This window comes from Lissotriton helveticus, chromosome 12, assembly GCF_964261635.1.
Source record: "Lissotriton helveticus chromosome 12, aLisHel1.1, whole genome shotgun sequence".
NCBI lineage: Eukaryota > Metazoa > Chordata > Amphibia > Caudata > Salamandridae > Lissotriton > Lissotriton helveticus.
The window spans coordinates 295213824-295238856 of NC_136073.1; the positions used below are offsets into that span (position 1 = coordinate 295213824).

A 25033-nucleotide genomic window follows, 5' to 3' on the forward strand; every position below is an offset into this window, starting at 1 on the left:
ACTTTTCTCACTCTTTCTCTATTACCCATAAATAATTTCCAGCGATGAATCCTTTCACATGGGGCAAGTCCCATGTGAAAGGGCCTGCGTCAGTTTTACGCCTGCTGTGAGGCAGACGCAAGATTTAGACGCAACGATGTCCTAAATGTGACGCAGTGAAATCTTATAGATTTCACTGCGTCACTTCTACGACCTCTCCTTGCGTCAATACGCCCCCTTTGCATACATTATACATGGCGCAGATATGATGTGGCGCAGGGGTTTACAAAGTGACGCATCTACCTAGATGTGTCACTTTGTAAATATGACTCAACAAGGTGCAATTTTTACACCATTGGTGCGTCACAAAAAGTGATGCAACGGCGGCGTAAAAGTGACACATGGCCTCATAAATGAGGCCCTGAAGCGCACCACAGAGAAAAACAGTGTAAAAAATTATAGTAAAAAAATAATTTCCAGCAATGCATCCTTTCACATGGGGTAAGCCCCATGTGAAATAGTCTGCGTCAGTCTTAGGCCTGCTGTGAGGCAGGTGCAAGATTTTGACACAACGGTGTCCTGAAAGTGACGCAGTGAAATCTCTTAGATTTCACTGCGTCACTTGTACGACCCTTCTTTGCGTCAATACACCCCCTTTGCATATATTATACCTGGTGCAGGTATAATGTGGCGCAGGGGTTTACAAAGAGACGCATCTACCTAGATGTGTCACTTTGTAAATATGACTCAACAAGGTGCAATTTTTACACCACTGGTGCGTCACAAAAAGTGACGCACCGGCGGCGTAAAAGTGACGCATGTACTCATAAATGAGGTCCTGAAGCGCACCATAGGGAAAAACAGGCCTTCTCTTTTATTTTATTTCCTCTCTCTTCTTTTACTTCATTTGTTTTATATATTTCCCTTCTTTTATTCTCCTGACTCCACTTCACTTACTACTTCTCTTTCTTTCTCTGTCTTCTTACTTCTACACTCCCCTTCCCTTAATCTCTTTCTGTTAGCCTCATTCTCTCCATCCCCTTAGTCTCTCACTTTTCTTCTGTCACGCTCACTGCCTATAACTCAGCTAAACTCCCATACTCACCTTATGTCAGACCTTCTCCTTTAGTTTGCTTCCTCTCTCTTTCCTTCCTTTGCTCCTTCACTCTTTTCTCTTCCCTTACTTTCTTATTCCACTGTACTAATTCCTTCTCTTACTCCTTCTGTCCTCTTATTTGTACACTCCCCTTCCCTCATTCTCTCGCTGTTAGCCTCATTCTCTATGTCCTCTTGGGGCCAGATGTAGGTAAATCCATTTTACCGATTTTTAAATACCGAATTTTACCGATTTTTACAGATTCGGTATTTAAAAATCGGAAAATGATATGTAGGTAAAAAATCGGAAAAATATTCCGATTCGGTAAAAATCGGTAACGGGTGATCTGTATTTACCGATCGGTACTACCGATCGGTAAATACCGATCGGTATTACAGATCGGTATTTCCAATGCATTCCTATGGGCCAAAAGTCCCATAGGAATGCATTGGAAATACCGATCTGTAATACCGATCGGCAAATACCGATCGGTACTACCGATCGGTAAATACCGATCGGTATTACAAACAAACGTGCAGCAAACAAAAGTGAAACTGAACACAACAGCCAATCAGGTGCAACCACCCTCCCCCTTCCTCCCAGGAAGTGCCTGCCCAGCCAGGTGCAACTCATTAGAAAGTTCTGGAGACAGGCAGAGCAGAGCACACAGAGAGAGGAGCAGGGGGAGAGTTGTTTGTGTTGAAAACCCAGGAATAATGTCAAGCAGCAGTGAGAGAAAGAGAAAAATTAAGTTCAGCAACACTGAGCTTGAACTCCTAGTTGAGGAGGTGGTCAAGGTGCACACCCAACTATTTGGGAAGCTCTCCCTCACCATGGCTGAGTCAGCTAAGCGAAAGCTGTGGCTGCACATAGTGGAAAGGGTAAATGCAGTGGGAGTCACCAGCAGGAGCATGGAGGATTTAAAGAAAAGATTCTATGACCTCAGGAGCCAAACCAAGAGGAAGCTTGCAGAGCTGCATAAACAGGCTGGTGTCACTGGAGGAGGCAGGAATCCAGCACCCCCCCTGACTGAGCTGGAGGAGTTGGTGGCGTCTACCATCGAGCCAGACAGTGTGGTGGGACTGGGAGCAGTGGACAGCTCAGCCCGAGCCAAATCAAAAGGTAAGATGCATGCGCAGCACAACACCCCATACCAAGCAGCATCCCTTAAACCTCTGAGCACAGGCCAAGCCCAGTCCAGTACTGCTAGCACTATACAGGAGCAATGCATAATGGGAAATGTAGTCTGCTAATATTAGACCATGTATAACTGAACAGACATCAGCAAGGCAGTGAAAGTATTGCAGAATCATGAAAGTTAAATGTGTAAAGATTTATTTATAGTCACTGTGACACAGTAACAATCAATGTACATACGCTTATTTACACCTAGGGGCACCATCAGCCAAGCAAGGCACATCGACACCAGGGACTGCAGCAGCGAGGGAGGAGAGTGAGGAGGCAGGGCCAAGCCATGTGCAACCATCGCAAGATGAGGAGGACACAAGTGGCATTGCACAGGAGGAGGAGACAGGCCTCACCCCCGACCTTCCACACTCCCCACACCTGTCACAATCACCTGCATTGGTATTCTCACCGGAGACTTCCCCAGTAATGCAACAGGCTGCACCTGCAACACCACCAGCCAGGAGGCGACTCGTGGCCACACTGCCCTTGATGGAGGCAGCATTAGATCAGGCTGAGCAAACTCCACCTATGCCTCATGCTGCACTGCAGGCAAACACTGATGAAGACACCATGCCAAGACGTCGCCGCATGCACAGCACTGCAGGAGGCACTGGAGAAGGCACTGTCTTCCGGGGGCTGGAGGGAAGCATGGTGCGCATCCAGCGCATGCAGGGCAGATCCATCCAGGCCTGCCACCGGCAATTCCGTGCTCTCAATCAAACTGTAGGAGAGATGGGGAAGGGCATTACTGATATAGCCAATTGCAGCAGGGACATGGTAAAATCAAATGACAACCTAGTTGCTGGTATTACGTCTGCTATCACGCAGCTGTGCGATAAGATGGACCACATAGAGAATACAAGGCGCAGGGACACCCGCGCTACCAACAGGGCGCTGAATCGCCTTGCCACTGCCACTGCACAGCTATGCAGGAGAGGAAACAATATGCAGGAAAGCCTAACACAAAATACAGCAGAGGTCACAAGGGGCATAGCCAAAATAACCAGTGCCCTAGAGGCAATGATGATCAGTAATGCTGCTCACAATCCTGCCCTGGATGTGGCTGAAGGGGAGGACAGTAGTAGCCGCAGCAGCTTGGGTAGTGCTGTGGTGCCTGCTCGTAGGGGCCGGAGGCGCACAGCTGAGCCTTCAAGCCTGGAGGAAGGCAGTGGGGATACTCCCAGTGTGTCTGGGAAGCGGCAGAGAAAGTGACTTTAAAAGTTTGGGTGAAGTAACCCTGGACATGTTGTCCCCACCTTTGTACATGTTAATTTGTTGCACCTAAGTGCTGTAAGTTCGTGCCAACAGATAAATACTTTACTTCCATTCACAACCTGTCTGTGTGTCATTACTTACTCAGAAATAGTTGGCTGTTATTTCCTCACGCCTGTATCTCCCATCACTTGGTGTTGTGACTCCAGCAGGTTGTATGTCAGGCACGGCATTGTCGTCATCATGGTCCTCGTACTCCTCCAACTCCACCTGTGTACCCTTTTTGACAGCCAAGTTGTGCAACATGGCACAGGCAGCTATGATTTTGCAGCATGTTGTGGGGGTATACTGCCTTGCGCCTCCACTCTTGTGAAGGCATCTAAATCGGCTCTTCCAGATGCCAAATGTCCGTTCAACCACATTCCTTGTACTTTTATGTGCCCGGTTATACCTCCTTTGGCTGGGTGTGGAGGGGTTGAGGTAGGGAGTGAGAATAAAAGAACGTAGGGCATATGCACTGTCTCCTAAAAGGGAAATGGGAGTACATTAGTCACATGTATACTTGTAAGTCTCACTGCAATATGTGTGAATGCTGTCGCAGACTCTGTCTTACCTAGGAGGTATCCTTCGCCAAATTCCCCTGCTGACAGCCGTTCATAGATGCCGCTGTTCTGAAATATATAGGAGTCATGTGTACTTCCAGGGAATTTAGCTACAAGGTCTGTGATAACGTACTTTGCATTGCAAATCACCTGGACGTTGATGGTGTGGCTTGACTTCCTATTGCGGTAAATGTATTCGGTGGCAGCAGGGGGACAAATGGGGATGTGTGTCCCATCAATGCATCCGATGATATGGGGAAATCTTGCCATCTGGTAAAAGTCTGATTTTGTTTGTACCAGTTCAGCATGGGTGGATGGAAATGAAATATAATGCTCCATCCTGTGCAACATGGCGTCAAGGAATCTGTGGAAGAACCTTGAGAGGCTGCTCTGGGTCACCCCTCCCGCCACAGCAACCACGCTCTGGTAGCTCCCTGACGCCAGCAGGTGGAGGCTGCACAGCACCTGCACATGTGCTGGTATTGCATGTGCCCTTGGGGTGGGGTGCTCCAACAGTGGTTTAAGGTCCCTGATGAGCTCCATGATGGTTACTGGAGCCAACCTGTACCTTTGTACTATCTCCTCCTCTGTCAGCATCAACAGGGTGACCCTCTGCCTGTAGACCTGCTCCTGTCTCAGCCATTCCCTCTCTCCTTCCTCCCGTAGCCGTAGACGTCTTGCTATTACATAGAATGCCGCCATTGTGAAAACTGAATTGCATTTTGGGTCCTTTTTTATAGGCTGCACCTGGTTACCACCTGATTTGAATCCATGGTAAATTCCGACTCTCAAATACCGATTTTGAGGCAAAATCGGTATTTCTGGGCCTCCCTACATCTCGATTTTCAATTTTACCTACTTTTATTTACCGATCTGTAACATTTCCGATCGGTAACAATACCGATCTGTGATATTACCGATCGGTAACATTTCCGATCGGTAACTTTACCGATCGGTGACATTACCGATAGGTAACATTACCGATAGGTAACATTACCGATCGGTGACATTACCGATAGGTAACATTACCGATAGGTAACATTACCGATAGGTAACATTCAATTATCGGTATTTTACTGCTCGGTAATTATACCGATCGGTATAATTACCGAATCAGCCTATTTTTGGTCACCTACATATCGAACGCTCACTACCGATCGGAAACGGACGGAAATCGGTATTTTCGGCCGATTCCGATAATAGCCTACCTACATCTGGCCCTTGGTCTCTAACTCCTTTTCCATCACGCACTCTCCCTATAACCTGGCCATACTCCTACACTCACCTTCTTTCAGACCTTCTCCTTTACTTTCCTTCCTCTCTTTTCCCATCATTCACTCCTTCACTCTTTTCCCTTCCCTTACTGCTCTTTCTGCAGTTCAGTTACTGCTTCTGTCAATCCCTCTGTTCTCTAACTTACTCACTGCCCTGTTTTCACTCTCTCTGTGTTACCCCCATTCTCTCCATCCTCTTAGTCTTTCACTCCTCTTCTATCATGCTCACTCCCTGTTACTGAGCCATATTCCCAAACTCATCTTCTTTCAGACCTTCTCCTTTACATTCCTTCCCTCTCTTTCCATCCTTTCCATCCTTCGCTCTTTCACTGTTTTCCCTTCCCTTACACTCCTTAATCCACTTCACTAATTCCTTGTCTTACTCCCTCTATCTTCTTAGTTCTACACTCCCCCTTACCTCATTCTCTCTCTGTTAGTCTCATTCTCTCCGTCTCTTTAGTCTCTTGCTCCTCTTCTGTCAAGCTTACTCCCTATAACTTAGTTATACTTACACACTCACCTTCTTTCAATCCCCCTACTTCACTTCCCTTCCCCTCTCATCCCTTTTTTTGCTCCCTCACTCATTTTCCTTTCCTCTCTCACTAAAATTAGGACTGGGGATGGCAGCGGTGGTTCTCTAATGCTCGAACAATGATCATAATACTTTGTTCCCCGTAACAAAGTAGGACATCACAATTTTTGCATTTGATGGAGGCCTCATTAAAAACAGGCTGAATATTTGGGAGCAGCTGCTCTGGTCGCCCCCTCACCGATGCAGTTATTCCTCTAGTTGAATTAGAGGCACCATCTCTTGGAGCCTCTCGTGCCAGAGCCCTGACACTCTTCCGGCATAGTTCTGGGGGTGCCTCCTCTGCACGTGCCGAATCATAGTTGGATTACCAAAACTGTACTTCATTCTGGGGTCTTTTCTGCAAAATATAGTATGGCACATATTGCACTCCACCTTTGGAGCATTACAATTCACTGTCTTCTGAAAATACAAAAAATGGCGGCGATAGTGTACATTAGAGAGAGACAGTGAGAGAAAGAAGGCATGAGATGAAGAAGAGATGTGAAGTGTTCATTGGAGAAAATATAGTGGGAGAAGGGAAGTAACTGTGAGTAAACTTACTATGTAACACAGAAATGTTGCACTCTATACTATAAGTCTCACTTTATACCACAATCATTTCACTACTATCTCATAAATTTCAAGTAGAATAATAGAAAAATGTCTCAAACAATTTATAATTTATGAATATAAATTTATTCTTCAGAATTTTCATAATTTAGAAGAACTTCTAACTGATCAGGAATCTACTCATCAGAACTCTTCATACATGACTCCTGGAACTCAATATAGTCCAAACATTCCATTAATTCAGCATCCAAAGTCTCATCATTAAAATCCTCCATTCCATCTCCTCTCAAAAGAAGGTCTTCTTCATGGATAGTGTTATCCACAGTATCATTTAAGACCTCAATCAAACTCGCCTCAACAAAGGTCGCAGAAATTTCAAAATTAATATTAACGGTGTCCTCATTGAGATCCATATTCTTTTCAAATTTCTTGCTGAAAATTGCAGGAAAAAACACTTTAATTTTTTGTTTTTAGTAATAGATAATATTAAACTAGCTTTATCAAGTATTAAATTCCCCATACAAATTAACAACTTACCTTTTAGAAAGCAGTAGAAGAGTTAATACTGTGTAAATTTCACACCAGAAATAAAACACCAAAAATACCTCACAAATGTACCTCAAAGAGTACTATCACAAAATGGCTGTGTTTCCCTCTCATTAGAAAACCATTTCATTAGTAGAAAACCAATGAAACTTCATCACACACAAATTCAAAACCAAAGAAACATTTTAATTGGTTGTAAATTTCAAAAGCTAATCGGCTCTTGGGTGTCTGTAAACATTCTAAATGGTCTGCATAGTCCACCATCTTGTGACTCTAAACAGAGACACAAGAGGTGAAAAATAAATGGGGAAATAATTAAAAGGGGCAGAGTAGACACCCCCTGACCGCCTAGGTTTTCTAAAGGAGGCCTAGAAGGACCCTGAAGGGCAAAAAAATATATATGTTTTTAAATTTTCGCGTGGTAAGCGTTTGGTGTGCTCCTGGGTGCGCTCTCCGGTACGCACACCCTGAGCGTACCATGGGGAAAAACAGTGTAAAAAAAAAGAGTAAAAAATTAAAGTAGAGTGTTTAGAGGAAAGTGATGCATTGCTGGAGTGTGTCACAAAAATGACGCAACTCCAGCAATGCATCCTTTCACATGGGGCCAGCCCCATGTGAAAGGGCCTGCGTCAGTCTTACGACTGCTGTGAGACAGGTGCAAGATTTTGACACAATGGTGTCCTAAAAGTGACGCAGTGAAATCTCATAGATTTCAATGCGTCACCTCTACGGCCCTTTCTTGTGTCAATACGTCCCCTTTGCATACATTACACCTGACGCAGGTATAATGTGGCGCAGGGGTTTACAAAGTGACGCATCTACCTAGATGCGTCACTTTGTAAATATGACTCAACAAGGTGCATTTTTTCCAGCACTAGTGCGTCACAAAAAGTGATGCACCGGTGGCGTAAAAGTGACGCATGGCCTCATAAATGAGACTTTCAGTCTTCTACTCATGCGTCATATTTAATGTATGACACATTATGTCGCAAGGAGTTACAGATACGTCAGTATTTCTGACGTATCTGTAAGCGCAAAAGTGATGCATTGCTGGAGTGTGTCACAAAAGTGACGCAACTCCAGCAATGCATCCTTTCACATGGGGCCAGCCCCATGTGAAAGGGCCTGCGTCAGTCTTACGCCTACTGTGAGGCAGGTGCAAGATTTTGACGCAATGGTGTGCTAAAAGTGACGCAGTGAAATCTCATAGATTTCACTGCGTCACCTCTACGACCCTTTCTTGTGTCAATACGTCCCCATTGCATACATTACACCTGACGCAGGTATAATGTGGCGCAGGGGTTTACAAAGTGACGCATCTACCTAGATGCGTCACTTTGTAAATATGACTCAACAAGGTGCATTTTTTACAGCAGTGGTGCGTCACAAAAAGTGACGCACTGGTGGCGTAAAAGTGACGCATGGCCTCATAAATGAGACCTTCAGTCTTCTACTCATGCGTCATATTTAATGTATGACACATTATGTCGCAAGAAGTTACAGATACATCAGTATTTCTGACGTATCTGTAAGCGCAAAAGTGACGCATTGCTTGAATGTGTCACAAAAGTGACGCAACTCCAGCAATGCATCTTTTCACATGGGGCCAAGCCCATGTGAAAGGGCCTGCGTCAGTCTTACGCCTGCTGTGAGGCAGGTGCATAAATGAGGCCTTCAGTCTTTTACTGTTATTTTTTTGTTTCATTTTCTCTGTTTCTTCACTGCCTTACTTACCTGGTCTCACACTCACTTGTCTTTATCCAGTCTGTATCTCCACTCTTTCCTAAACATCACTGCTCTTTTCTTACCCTTCCACACCCCCGTTCCTTTACTACATTTTCTTCACTTATCCACATTCCCCATGTTCACTCTCCTGCTCCTCACTCTCCTTCCCCACACTCACCTTCTTTCAGTCCCCCTACTTCACTTCCCCTCCCCTCTCGTCCCTTTCTTTGCTTTCTCACTCATTTTCCTCTCCTCTCTCACTGCACTCCACTTCACTTACTCTTTTTCATTTTTTTAAGAATACAGCTCTTTGATGAGAATTGGAGGTAGTTCTGAAAAGAACTTTTTTTTTCTTCTTTTTTCTTTTTTTTGAACAAAAACAAAAACAGGGAATGGGAAACTGCTCAACAGGAGAAAAAAAAAATTAAGGCTGGGGACGGCAGCGGTGGTTGTCTAATGCTCGAACCATGAGCAGAACACTTTGTTCCCCATAGCAAAGTAACTGATCACAATATCTGCATTTAATTACGCCTCTATTAAAAGCAGGCTTAATTTTACGGATCAGCTCCTCTGATTGCCCCATCACTGATGTAGTTGGTCCTCCGGTTGAAGTAGAGGCACCATCCCTGGGAGCCTCTCGTGCCAGAGCCCTGACACTCTCCCGGGCATAGTTCTGGGGGTGCCAACGTGGCAAATCATGGTGGAGTTTCCGAATGAATATTTTTTGGTGGGGTCGCCCCGTGACAGGATAGTGTAAACAAATCCTGCACTCCACCTTTGGAGCATTTACTTTTTTTTGATAATCTGGAATGTTCTTTAATCCTGGGCTGAGGAACCTCTCCATCAATAAATCCCTCTGTGTCTTCATCACTGTTGGATGGTCTGGCAGCCATTGAAATTCAACAAAGATCCAAGAGCAAAAAGAGAGGTCTTGCAGTCACAAAAGTGAAAGGAGAAGTGAAGGAAATGGGTGGGGATTTCATTCTTTGTAAAAAAAAAAACTGTTAGCAACCAATGAAGCGGAGCGCTTCCGGGGGCGCTTACGCGGCGCGAACGTAGACGCTTCCGGGGGCACTTACACATGAGTGACGTTTTGATAGTTTTACGGAAATGCAAAATCATTTTCATTTCGTAAATCAAAAATACTGCTTTTATAAGTATGGTACTAAATGTCTTGCATTATTATTTACTTTTCATACATATTTTTTTTTTTACGAACGCAAAAATAGCGCTCTCGGTGCGCTCTCGGGAGAGCTTAACGGTGTGCGCACCCTGAGTGCACCAGGAAAAAATGTCAAAAAATATATATACATTAAACAAGTGATTTAAAAAAATATATATATAATTAATTGTTGTAAAAAACAGCTAATAAAAAATAATAATCGTAGGTTACAAAGTCGATATGCAAAGGAATTTGCTTTTAAAAAAACTATGAAATTCACTGAAAAAACCATAGGTTTCACAATCGTTATAGTTAGGAATTAGCATTTAAAAAACCATTGAAAGTCACTGAAAAAACCATAGGTTTCACACTCGTTATAGTTAGGAATTAGCATTTAAAAAACCTTTCAAATTCACTGAAAAAACCATAGGTTTCACACCAGTTAAAGTTAGCTGAACATTTTACTCATACAAAACCATTGAAATTCCCACGTTATAGTTAGTTGGACTCACTATAACTCGCGCGCCCGCAATCACCTGCTGATGATGTCACATATTACATCATTCATGACATGGTCAGTGACATCACTGATGACATCACTGATGACATCTCAAATGACATCACTGATGACATCACTGATGACATCATCCAGTGAATGTGTGTTTCTGAAAAGTAAAAATATGTTTGTATATATTGAAGAATGAGTGTATGTATAAGTATCTGGATGAAGGATTTAGTAGGTGCATGACTGACTGTATGAGTGAGTGATTAAATGTGTCTTACTGAATGCATTGGTTAGTAACTAAACTGTCTGAATGTGTGCATCAGTATGTCTGTTGTTGTGTAAGCTGCTGCATGTGTTGATCAGTAGATATATGAGTGGTTATATTGGTTATTGATTGGTTGCCCAAATATTTGTATGTGAGGGTGAGTGTGTGTGTGGGTGGCTGGGAGGTGTGTGACTCTGTGCATATATGTGTGAGCAGTTGATTCACTTGGTATATGGTATATGGGTTCAAGAGTGCATGTGGAAAGAGCTGTATGGGTGGTTTACTGTGTGCATGGGTGTGTTGGTGAGTGAATGGCTCTCAAAGTGCTCCATGTCCAAGTAAGTACATATGTAAAACACAGTGCATGTGGGAGTTGGCATATATAAATGACTATACATGAGGTGCCTGTGATTGCGTAAGTGACTGTATGGATCAATGTGTACTTGTATCAGTGATTGTAAAAGAGAGTAAGTATGTGTTAGTATATGTTTGAATAAGTAAGGTTTAGTGTGTAAAACTGTGTAGTTGAGGAAATGGGAGTGTGATTGATTCTTTGCATAACTGACTAGATGTGTGAGTAACTCTGTGGATGAGTGTCAGCGTGTGAGTGTCTGTATAGGTGTATGAGTGGATATGATAGTGTTCTATTGATGAGTGACTGTATGTATGAGTGATTGTATGTGTGAATGAGTGGATGTGTGTGTAGACCTAGAAATCAGTGAGTGCGTATGTAGTTACTGGTATTGGTGTGTCAATAATTTGAGGAATGGTAGTTTGTATTTAACACTGGGTGTATGAAAGGTTAGATTAGAGTGTGAGGAGGTGCATCGTATTATCACATGGATGATGTCATCAGTGATGTTATCAGTGATGTCATCACATCACAATGTGACTGACCATGTCATGAATGATGTAATATGTGACATCATCAGCAGTGGATTGCGGGCGCGCGAGTTATAGTGAGTCCAACTAACTATAACGTGGGAATTTCAATGGTTTTGTATGAGTAAAATGTTCAGCTAACTATAACTGGTGTGAAACCTATGGTTTTTTCAGTGAATTTGAAAGGTTTTTTTAAATGCTAATTCCTAACTATAACGAGTGTGAAACCTATGGTTTTTTCAGTGAATATATATATGTGTGTACCAGAATAAATATCTAAAATTCAACACAACCGCACGAGCTGAAATGCCTTTAATTAGATGCCATCATCATACAACGTTATCGTCAGAAGACCAGTTTTCAATAAATTCACATTTCAAGGCTTGAATATAGTTCCTCGGTGGCATTCAAACCTCCAGGATACAAGGCCCCCATTAGGATGGCGGGCGGACTTTGCCCTCCCGCCATCCCCTTGCAAAATGTGCCATCCCGCGATGGGAGCGGCAGTCCCGCCATGGCTATTATGATGCGCACGCCACACTGGCGGGCGCATCATGGATTCATAACATTGCAGCGGGCGGTGTTCACACCAGCACCCGCCGCAATGTTATGAATGCATTGGATGCAGTTGCATACACAAAGCGGCAGGCACCGCACGGTGCCTGCCGCATTGTGTATGCAAATGGTACCCCCCAGGTGCAAACCCCACCTCGCCTTCACCATGGGGGCCCGCAGGGGGCCCCCATAGTAAAGACCGCCACAAGGAGCACCCTCAACATCAGCAACACTCTAAATTTGCTCACCTCAAATGTCTGCTTTTCTATCAAAGTCTTTGAGTATAGAGTTAGCACAGTGCTATCCACTCCGAGATAGAAAGGGACAAAGTATTTTGCCATTTCTGCAGCAAAGCCTTTAAGCATAGGATTAGCACGGTGCTATCCATGCCGAACTGTAAAATGGCCAAATTCTTTTACCACTCCAGGCACAGTATAACAGCTTTGGATTGGTGAAATACCATCCAAGTCAACCTGAAATGAATACAAGCAACCCCTGACACATGTTTTGCTCCCATTAGAGCTCTTCAGAAAGGTATAGCTTTGTCCAGACACAAGAGAGCACCCAGTTTAAAAAAACACACACACTGAAGGAGGGAGAGGCACAATTCCACTACTATGACCTCCCCAATCACATAACTATAATTCACACGGAGGAGTAGGGAATTGTAATCCAAAGGTGGCACGTGCTCTGTGACAAAATACTGCCTTCACTCACAAAATTGTGACATGCTTCATCATTGGGCTTCCTTCAATACACCTATGTGCAGACCAACGCTTGGGGTGGAACAAAGGGAGGAGAAGACAATACAAACAAACAAAAATATATACGTTTGGATCCCTGAAAGAAAATTGCAGTGAAGGTTAAAACTATCTCAGTGGTGTCTCTTCTCAACAATGTATTCCTGGACCTACCGGCTAGGTCTAAAACCGTGAAGCATGGTGGTGATAGAAGAAGATAAAGAGTTACTTCACCCCTCCTTAAAGCCAAAGTGTCAACATGTTTCTGCCGTGTTTTAAGTGCCCACAGTGTTGGGTCATAATGGAATTCCTCAGGACCCTTTGGATCCCAAAACGTGTTACCTTCTGTTCCTGGGTTCGGTATCCTTGGAATCCGTTACTTTCAAAGGGAAGGTGCCCCTAAATAAGTCACTCTTGATAATATGTAGGGGAAAGCACTAAGAGAATGGGATTAAATTACTCATGCAGGGGTACCTCCAGGGTGTTTGTGCTCCGACACTCGAAGTTCCCTCTCATAGCTCTCATCTCACAAGGTACACATGTTCCACCTAGGTGCTTACGTTGACCCAGTCGGTATAGAATATTATCTTAATGTCCATTCCAGAACTCACCATTCAATAATGGGGTAATTCAGCTAAAAACAATAGTTGTGAATCGTACTTTGCTAGACCGAAGTTCATTGCATATATGTTGCGCACACACACATGCTGCAGAGCGAAAACAAACTCACAACTACAATGCTAAAACTGGTGAGAAAGTAGAAGAGACCCCCTGTAGTTAAACTCTAGGGGAGAATAAAAGACATACGCACATGGCCTTAGTATGCTATCGGTTGGAATTGCCACTGACTGACACTGTTGCGGTCTCACGGACGACTGACCTCTGGTCGGCGGTCCTGGCACCACAATTACAATGCAACTGTACATGGTGTGGTCGCATACTCCCATTTCTCAATGGAAGCTTGTGCTACGGCTGTCAACCGGCCATAGCGCAAGCTCCTATCGAGAAATGAGAGATTATGTTCATCCCTGCATCGCGTGGCAGGCACCTCAATGTGCCTGCCACAAAGTTCAGGGATCAACAGCCCCCAACCTAGAGGCATTAGGGGCCTCCAAACTCCCTTTCCATGCTGAAAAGCCCAGCTTTAAAAGCCTGTCGGAAACCAAGAATCATAATCCCAACTGCAGCAACCGCCGTCCATTGGGATTACAGGCTGATCTCCTTCTGGGCGCCCATCTCCTTGAGCCCATCGGAATCCAGACAGAAAGACCAGCTGGTTTCAATTCTGACCGCCTAGATTGTAATTAGGTGTTCGGAAGTCAAACTGACGATGAGTGCCAGAATGCCTCCTACTTGAGGTCGGAGACGTTCTGACACTCATCGTAATCGGGCCCCTAGGGTGTCCTGTCGAGCTCAACCTCACAATGGAGGAAGCTCTTCTAGATGAGGGATCTGTGGAAAGATTAAAAGTACATTAAGTATCCCAAAGAGATTCTTTTTTGAGTTTTTGGGTGCTTGGGTTAGGTTTGAAACAGAAGGGGTGCTTATTGAGATGTTAGGAGTCCCCTGCATCCGCGAAAAAAGGTAGACATGTTTCAACCCACTTATGCCCAGATCGTGTCTGGTGAGGTGGCTTTCTTCAGGGCCCTACTACAAATCCGTTAAATATAAAAACAAAAAAAATGGAAACACTATCACACAGGTCTTACTGATACCCTCACTGTATATGATATAAATGTGAAGATTACAGCATTCACTCATGCATTTCACAAACTTAAATGCAATTTGTGATTAGTTTGCCGAGTCCCTGTAAATCTGGAAAAAAGTAAATCAAAAACAAATGAAGCATTAAACCACAAAACATTGGAAAGAGAAACACACTTGTACTTTCTAAGTTCATTAACGAAGAAACAAATTGTGTTTTAACCTTGCCCAGCATCCAACAAAGAATATTTTTGGGGATACTTGATACAGATTTTCAAAAATCCCCTAGATGTGCTCCATTCCTTGTGACATTAAGCCCACCCAGACACACTAGATGGTCATTGTGTGGACATGATGATGAAGCATGCCACTATTTAAGTGCTTTTAAAAACAATACAATATTGCCAAATGAAGAGATGTTTTGTCCTGGTTCCATTCTCTTTTGGCTTGTAGATATTTTCAGTTGGAAGTTGAGTGGATCCACTACCAATACTTCTATTTTCTCTCTTGATTGTTGTTGATCTTATCAATGAAGTCATTGAAGATGTCATGAGTGATGAGATATGGGAGGACATTAGCAGTGCATGGTGTGGGCGCAAGTTATAGGTACTTCAGGGCACTACTTATGATTGGCTGGGCAGAACATAGCAGCCATTACAGAACTCTGGGACATGGTCCACTTTTAAATACATTGTTGTGGCAGCCATTACATGGCTCAGGAATATGGGCCACATTGAAATGCATTGTAGTGAAAGCCAGATAAAAAACTAAAAGGACACATAGAAGAGAGAGGACAGAAAGGAACAAAAAAGACACTAAGAAAGCAAAGAACTTACCTGTGCTCTGGTTTCATTTTTGAGGGCATGGGCCGAAAACACCCCAAGACACACCTAGAAACAGGAAGAGAGAAGAATAAAATATCAATCTTTGTTTGGAGAAAAAAAGAGACTTTTATGAGCAGCCTTGATAAAAGAACAGAAAGTAAAGATTTAATAAAGATGTCATCATGAACAACAAGTATATAAGTCTGAAGTGTTTCAATCTGCCATGTGACGAAGGACATATTTTCTATGAGTTCTCAAATATCTTTCTCAGTCATGTAAGTAAAACGGATCACTGACAGAATATAGAATGCCAAAATATTGACCTACCAAAATATAGTGGACAAAATATAGAATGCAAAAATATCGAATTCCTATCTGCAAACAGGTAAGTACAAAAAAATCAACTCAAAAATATAGTTAGTAAAAATATTTAATTTTAATAAATGTCTTAAAAGTAATTTAAAATTAATAAAATAATACATCTAATTAACTAAAACATACTTAAAAATACTTAAATAACCTTAAAATTAATAAATAATTAATGTAAGTTAAAAAAATAAATATACAATTTTATTTTTAATACATATATATATCAATATATATATATATATATATGTATGTACATTTACTATTACCACTCTAGTGAGCGCAACAGTAGGGAAAGCGTTGGATAGCATAGGGGTAAAAATTAGTATTCCCACTCCAGTGAGTGCAACAGTAGGGAAAGTGTTGGATAGCGGGAGGGTAAAAATGACTATTGCCACTCCAGTGAGTGCAACAGTAGGGAAAGCGTTGGAAAGCGTAGGGGTAAAAATTACTATTTCCACTACAGAGAGTGCAACAGTAGAGAAAGCATTGGATAGCGTAGGGGTAAAAAATACTATTCCACTCCAGTGAGTGCAACAGCAGGGAAAGCGTTGGATAGCGGGAGGGTAATAATTACTATTCCCACTCCAGAGAGTGCAACATTAGAGAAAGCGTTGGATAGCGTAGGGGTAAAAAATACTATTCCCACTCCAGTGAGTTTAACAGTAGGGAAAGTAATGATTTAATATATTCATGAAAATAAATTAAATATCAATACCAATAAAACATTTATTAAAATGAATTACCAATTTAATATTATGTATTAATTATTCAATTAAAAATACAAATAAATATTAGTTATTACAAATTCATTACCTATTCATAATGAATTAACAACTAATTAATTTCCAATAACAAAAACTAATTAGTAATAAAAATGAATACCAATTAATGATGAATTAACAGTAAATTGATTACCAATACACAAAAAGTATTTTTAATATGTAATTAATTACAATTAAATTACTTCCCACCCTATTCCCCTATAAACCCACAATCCACTATGGAAAATAAATTAACACAATTATCATAATTATCAATTAATCAATTCATACAAATTAATTACCAATTAATAAAAATGAATTACCAATTACAAATTAATTAACTATAAATTACAAATCAATACCAATAAATAAAACAAAAATATTTACTAAATCACAATTAAATTACTTCCCACCCTATTCCCTTATAAACCCACAACCCGCTACAGAAAATAAATTAATACAATTAACATAATTATCAATTAATAAAATAATAAAAATTAATTACCAATTAAAAATTAATTAACAATAAATTCAAAATGAATACCAATAAATAAATACAAATATTTAATTAATTACAATTAAATTACTTCCCACCCTATTCCCCTATAAACCCACTACCCGCTACAGAACTAAAAAGCCAAATTAAATTAAATTTAAAATATTTAATAATTTCTAAAAATTTATATTTAATTTAATATAATTAAATTACTTCCCACCCTATTCCCCTATAAACCCACAACGCGCTACAGAATTAAACTACGCAAAAATTAAATAACATAAAATTCATTGCTTAAAATAAATTAAACATACATTACAACAATAATATACACCTTTCACACACATACTAACATACAAAACACTTTAAAAAATGTGATATAATTAAAAATTCGATATATTTTAATGCCTATATTATATACTTCGATATTTTGACTTCTATATTTTGACAATCGATATCACTTACCTTCAATTCGATATTTTTAACTACTATATTGTGTCCATTCGATATTTTGTCCATTTGATAATTTTACTTCAATATTATGTCAAGTCTATATTTTATTTCGATATTATGGCTTGTTACCAAGTAAAACATTGTTAAATGCAGATTGAAACATGTACTTTCAATACTGGCAGCAGTCTGTCAGTTAACTCCACAGTGTTCTACTACAGCTTCGCACAATATTCTTGTGAGCAACCAGAGTTTTAACATTCTGTATTTATGACTAATGTTTAGCACTCCTGAAGTCATCTTGCTGGGAACAAAGCTGTCAACTATAAAGCATTTCCTTGAGAAATGAACAATATGGGGAGATTGTTATCGTCAAGGAATCTATGATTAATGCCCTAGAGTGCTAAAATGAGGATACATTTTCTGTGGGTTCCCATATATCTGCCACACCCATTTCAATAAAACATTCGGACATGCAGAATATTACATACTTCCAACACAAGCCTCAAGTTGGGCCGTTCGCTCCCTACAGATTTTTTATTAAAAACTAGAGCACTAACATTTCTCATTTGTTTGAATAGGTGCTGTTATATTGAAAGATTTTCCTGAAGGGAAACATGTTAATGCAGGAATGATACCAGAGGGTTAGAAATGTGAGGGGCAGTAGGTGGTTTTCTTAATTTGAGGCATAATATATTTATACATTCACTGTGGCCAGGCCCTGCGCACACGCCTCCATGACCACTTAGCACTCTACTTGCTCAGCCTTCGGTCCTTTACACCAAAATTTGACCAGATTGTCTGTTGTTCAATGATGTTCAGTGGTCACTCTCTACATTTGATCTACCCTTACTACACCCATCCTTTGGGTAAATACAAGTGGCAAGACAATGACATCCATCAAACGTGCTTCATTTCTGAAATGCCCAATTTCTTTTGCACCTTTTTTGAGATCTTACAGACAAGCTTACAATAATCCATCTATATATTAGGTTTGTTCTGTTATTCCTAGTACACAAAGCCTAGAGCACACTGCCAGAATCATTGGTTACTATTATTAGAAATTTCAACAATATTGTTATTTAAATATAATGATTGATGTGTGGGTTCTGCACTAGTTGTCAAGGCATGCCTTTATCATGCACAAACCGTGGATTTCTATCAATGTAATATTAACTCAATTAATCTGATTGAATTGGGGTTTATTTAACATCCATTATTAAGAACCCAAAAAACAATTTTGTATTGTTTTCTGGTTGAATGAACAGTATGCATATAAGTATAGTTCACCCAGCCCAACACTGCATTACACAACTTACATATGCAGATGATATTGATTTCCGTGCCCTCCATGAAGACAGGCTGCACCATCTTCAGCAATGTGTCTGCCTCCTTGATCTATGTTCATTTTATTAACTTTTGTATGGAAAATAGTTTGCAGTTGGACACAGTTTGAGAATGTGAACTGAATTCAGATCTCTCCCCAGTTTCAAGTCATTTGTGAGCTGAAGCAAATTTCATCAGCAAGGTGACTGCCTCTGACTGATGTTTCATATCCACAAGGAGAGAAGAAACTTTACAACCCAAAATGCAAATTACAATATTTGTTGTTAAGTAAGGAATTATAGAACAATCTGTATGTTGTATCATACACCTGAAAGGGTCTCTAAATGGTCTATAAACGTTTCTTTTAGCGATCATACCAAATGCCCAAAATGCGATCTGGCTGCGGCAAATCTAGAGCATAAGCTGTTTTCTTGTCCAGCTCTAACAGAGTTTTGGTTAGCTATGGATAAAATACTAAAACTAAAACTGGCGAGCCCGCCTCTGCTCTCTGCATCAACAGTATTATTAGATATACATACCGTCACCAATCAGCAGCAAGCTCTGGTAACTATCCTATTATCATCTGCTAAATTAACCATTGCCCGAGCGTGGATTTCCTCGAAACCACCCCATATTATGGAATGGTGGGCATTGGTTAATGACATTTACTCCATGGGATATGCTATGGCTAAGCAAAGAGGTGTCCGATCGTTAATGAAATGTGATAAAATCTGGGGTACCTTTATATGAAAAATAAAAATTAGCTGATATATTGCATTAACATTAAGACTGAAGAAAAAGGGTATATAAATTTTTTCCTCCTTATTGGGTTGATCCCGCAATGTTTCCTGATTGCTTTCTTTTGCTTTGTTTTTTGTAGTTCCTCTGTATTTTACTATTCAATGTTTCAATTTGTAAAATATTGATCATTAGTGAAATTATCTCCAATCTGTGATATTGTTTATTTTCTCTATACGGATATCTATGTTCTGTTATTGTCAAAATTGTAAGTTTGTCTTCATTCTCGTGTTGCTAATAAAAATATTCCCAAAAAAAAGTAAGGAATTATAGTTGGCTAAGGGTAATATTTCAGGTTGTTCACTCCACCACCAGCCTTCCTTTGGGAAAGGAGAGAGTACTTCACTCTACTTTCCCCAGATACAATTCTGAATTTACCTCCTGGTCGGGAGCCCAACAAGGGAGGCTCAATGTCATTCTGCAAATGACAATGTGCTACTGGGCAGAGCTCTTGCAGTTCCTTAAAGCTTTCTTATCATGCATGTGTTATATGGGTCAGTTCTGACAAGTGAGGCAGCTTCAAAATATCAATCAATATGTATGTTGGTTCATCCATTTAGAGGTGCTAGTCTGGTGAAAAACCCAGGCTGTTACTACACTATGGCATGGTACAATTACTTGCATGGCCAGTCCGACTTTGCAGACTAGAAGTTATAGCCATCCACTTGAAAAATGCTTCAGAGTACAAGTGCTCAAACCAGTTGACTAAAATACTGTAGTTTTTACAAGCAATTCTGTAAGGCAATAAATGAACTATTTCAGTACTTCAGAGTCTGTCACACTTCCCAGGAGTACTATTTGTAACACTGGGTGCACAAAAGACAAATATTTGTGAAGGTCAGAAGAGAAACAGGTTTGATTGTTGTAAATAATTGAGTTGCTGGTTGAGAGGGATGTTAACCGTGCTCAAGCGATGGCCACATTCCCTGTCAGGGTGAAGTATTAAAGTCACTAAATTACCCTGCGCTTAACCCTCTGGAAGCTAGTCACAAAGCAGTCAGACTTAACTTGGAGATATCACTCAGGTTGGCTCCAGGTGAGGTTTCAAGATGGTTGGAGCCTTTTCGGTCCCTGAGGCCCTGATCAGGAGGCCAGTCAACTAGCCCTTAGAGTCACCCTGGTAATCTTACATTCAAGCACTGAAACAGGGCTCAAGCAGCATGGCAGTTCTCTGAGGGTTCACAGCAGAATTCAGGCAGTAGGGCAGTCCATAAGTTGGCAGGGTATGCTCAGACGTGAGTCCCTTGCTCACTTTGCCACTGGATTCAAGCAAGCCTGGCTGAAGATGGCTGTAATGCCAGAAACCGGTCCTAGGAAGCTTGAGTCCGGTCCAGGGAAGGCATGGCTTGGCAGTTTGGGCTGGACTGTTCCAATGAGGCACAGGGTCAGACTGATTTGCATATGGCCATGTCTGAACTGGGGTGACAGAGTGGGCTAAAGAATGGTGATGGATTAAACCCAGATCTGTTGACTGGGTGTTATTGTTTGATTGGTTCAGATACTTCGTCCATCACCACCCCCTTTTGTACAGCGCAGGCCCACAAGTAGCATTTCATTTTCAGGCCCTGGGTATATGGTATACTTCTTTGCTATGGACTTATAAGTAAATTAAATATGGCAATCGGGTGTAAGCAGTTGTTACCTTATTGCAGGGAGTGAGCACAAGTGTTTGGCACAGGTTTGCTGTGGTAAAGTGTACAAAGTCCGAACACCCCTAAAAACAAATTCAGCAAAAATAGGAGGGGTGAAGATAAAACATTTGCAGGTAACCGCGCAGACCAGGCTAACTCTAAAAATTGGGTATACAGTGCCTCAATAGAAAGATGGCAACTGCAAATCCAGAACTAACACCAGGTTTACTCAGAATGTCATAGTTCCTCAGATGCAAGGACACATGATCATTACTTAATACCTACAGGTTACTGATCACAGAAGTGAATTGTTCCAAGATGTGAAACATTTGTGGTGCTTTCCACATTGCCCCGATTGTAAAACAAAGCATAAGGTACAGAGTTTCCATAATGCCGCAGTCTGCAAAGCAGTGTAATGATTAATATGTTATTCTGTTGACCACGTCTAATACGGTTCTGTGTGTTCGTGCTTGGTTATCTCCTACCTTAGCCACTATCCCTGTAATTCTGCAGTGTGTTATTGAGTGGAATTCCAGGAGCAGCAGTTGACATCTATAACGTGAGCTCCTAATGAAAGCTACTTTTTAACTAAGTCTGGCAAACATATTCTTTAAGTGGCAGCAAGTATCTGAAACATTGAGCTAATTAGCCATCTTTTACCCAGCTAGTTTCCATTCCAATGAAATGGGGCTGTATATATGCTAAATGAAATCTATCCTAATTGCATTGGTCAGTAGGTTCAACCCAGTTTCATGCTCCTGTGATAAGGAAAGGAAGAAGAGAGATTTTAGTATCAGTTTAAGAGTAACACAGCACCTAATAGAGAACATCACAATGCAGCAACGTTCACGCTGCATCATGAGCCAGCTTCAGTCAGCAATCAGTGGACAGTGAAGAGACCCACTCATACCAGCAATTTTCATTGATGGTCTTGTCAATATACAGGCAAGCAGCAGAAAGGAGTTGCAGCGTGTCACAAATAACCCTGCTTTAATGTCATTAGGCAGCAGACATTTTGAGTGTTGTTTCATGTGCATTCATTCCTATTTCCACAGATTGCTGACATACTGTGTAGGTGAAATTGCTCTAATACGCCATGACTCATTAAAGGTTTGACTTTGTTCTGTAACTAACTACACCCAAGGTGCATAAACTCCAGTGCTTTTCTATTGTTTAATAAATCTTCTGTGTCACGCTCTGTCCTTAGCATACATAATAATCTATACTTTTGAAGCATGTCAGCAGTTTTTCAAGAATAATTTATTTGTGCCTGGTATGTTTAATTAAGAATGTCCCAGCTATGCAACATGTTAATCTTCCCCTACCTTTCATGCAGGAACCAAGTGAACCCTCAATAAACTAGAAACATTGGTTATGCCTTTTTTATAATTATGGTGGCAATTGATGGCAAGTCTTTTGCTTTCTACTTGAAAAAAGCAGTGCGACTAACTGCCCAATGTACTAATATTAGGGACAGCCATTTGCAAGTTTCAATTTTTGCAAATTACAATTAGGAAAACTCTACTCCATAATATAGGAAACATTTTTTTAATTAAATTAGCGATTCCTAGTGGTTCACAAATCAAACTACCTCATGAATATTAATGAGGTAGGTTGCAGTTTGAAGCCCTTTAGAAATGATAGACATCACAGGAATGGTGGCCTGCTGGGTTCAACCGACCTCCTTGAAGGCTGTTTTCCTTAAAGGAAAATGTGATGCGGTTCAAAAAAATACAACTAAATGTTTAACTATCATTTTTTAAGAGTAGGCTGTGGAACCACTGCCTGCCCTTAAAAACAGTATTGTTTTTTAAAGGAAAAGGGGTCCCACGGTGATCTCTTCCCATTGGCGAACGGGTTACCACCTCCTTTCCTGTGTCAATAAAATAGAATTTTTTTGCGACCACATTTCAGAAACAAAACATCATGCTTGCCACTACAATTTGAAATTTACAAAGGACACCCTAAACATGCCCCATCTAAATTCTGAATCGCAAAACGAAATTGCAATTCTGTAGATATGGAGTTTGGTGTTTATACATTAAAAACTGATTTTTTGTGGTTTTAGACGCAGAATCAAGCTATTGTGACCTCAAAAATGCTCTGTACATCTGGCGCCAAATATGATTTGGTGAAGAATCACTTGAACGCTTGTTGCTTATTTCTCCACCTCACAGCACTAGTGCAATTAGCTTTGATATGTTTATGGAAGCTTTAGAAAGATAACAGTTACAACTTGTTGAGGAACCTTCTAATATTATGGAACATAAGTTTACAATAGACATCAATTAATTATTAAACCAATAGAGTTGCATGTTGCAGCATTTAAGATTATTGTCACTAAGTGGGATTTCTGTGACATTACTGAAAAGTACATTAGTGGCAGCTTAAAGTTAGATTCTAATCTCTAATAATGAAATCCAAAAGCAGTTATTGTAACCAAACAATCCAACACTTGCTCAACCTATAGAGAATGTTAAAAGTCTGTAGTGGTACATCAAGTCTTTTACGACACAAAATGAATCCAAAAGCAATGGTATGTGTCTTTAAAATTAATACAGAAGGTTGGAAGAGGTTGAATGTTTAGGACATGCGAGAACGGCTGAGGGATTGACTCCCAACAGCAAAGATCATTTAAAGTCATATTTAGGCTTATGAAAACATTCTTAATGGGTTTTCAATAGTTTCTACACCTTTGAGAAACTTGTTTAAAAAATAACATGAAATTTGCATGTATAAATGAGTAGGAATAGGTTCCAGAATTCAAAACCCTTAAGGAGGCCATTCTTAAAACTCTAAACTTGAGTATATTTCTTCAAGATCGGAAGAATATTATCATAATGGACAATAGAGGAGAAGGGTTATAAAGACGATCGCATCTGCATCAAGTGCCTTATCTGAAGTGGACTAAAGATATTTGACAGTTGAGCATAAAGTGCTAGCCTGCGTCTGGAGTGTAGAAAAATTGAAAAAATATAAGTTATAGTTAAAATCTTTTGAGTTCAGGACTTATCATAAACCTTTAGTTTATCTTTTAAAAAATCAGGAAAAATTGCGGCAAGACTGGTTTAAATTTTGTCAAAGCTGCTTGAACATATTTCTGATTGTGTTCACATTTCAGGAAGAATTAATGTACGATCTGGTTGTTATTCTCAGTTTTCCCACTATGAGGGACAGAATGAGATGTTTCTGGATTAATGTGTGATGGCATTGGTGTCTGATGTGGTAGGTGAATTGGAACATATCATTTATGAAAGAAATCATGGCTGGATGAGATGACTCAAGATAACGTTTTATAAGACATGAGTAAACATATTAGAGTGGTGTGGCTGAAAGAGTGAGTGTTGTCTCCAGAACATCAGATTTTTGGGAAAGTAAAATAGGAGCTATAATTAGGAGTGGGTGTAACTAATGTAATTCAGTGTAGGGCAATCATGAGCAATTACCTAAAATTCCTTCAAGTTTACGCATAATTACACAAGAAGAGTAATTCTGCGTTTATCACTATTTCTTAGACCAACAATGCCACCCTTGGTTCTAAAATGCTAATGACAAGGAAATAGTGCAAATAGCAACACAACATGAAGAGTGACCACTAGCAGATACTTGCGTTAGCTAAATGGACACTTGGGATAGAAGTTACCCCCTACTTATTCCTGGAAGTTATGGTTATTTTCTTACAGCAAAGTGCCCCTTGCATCCAAAATGGATGTGAGAATGCATTTTTCGCTAAGACATAGTGCTAAATGTTCTCTCAGAGTAGGACTTTACCCCAACGTACTCCCTGTAGTTGGTGCCATTT

General features: G+C 40.7%; 1 protein-coding gene across 1 annotated transcript; it reads left to right on the forward strand.

Annotated features, from left to right (window-relative positions):
• The first annotated feature begins 1791 nt into the window (after positions 1–1791).
• LOC144798015 (uncharacterized) lies at positions 1792–24436 on the forward strand. Its single transcript, XM_078668803.1, has 3 exons — positions 1792–2197; positions 2469–2812; positions 24353–24436. The coding sequence occupies exons 1-3, from the start codon at positions 1792–1794 to the stop codon at positions 24434–24436; spliced, it is 834 nt and encodes a 277-aa protein (XP_078524929.1).
• The last annotated feature ends 597 nt before the right edge of the window (positions 24437–25033 follow it).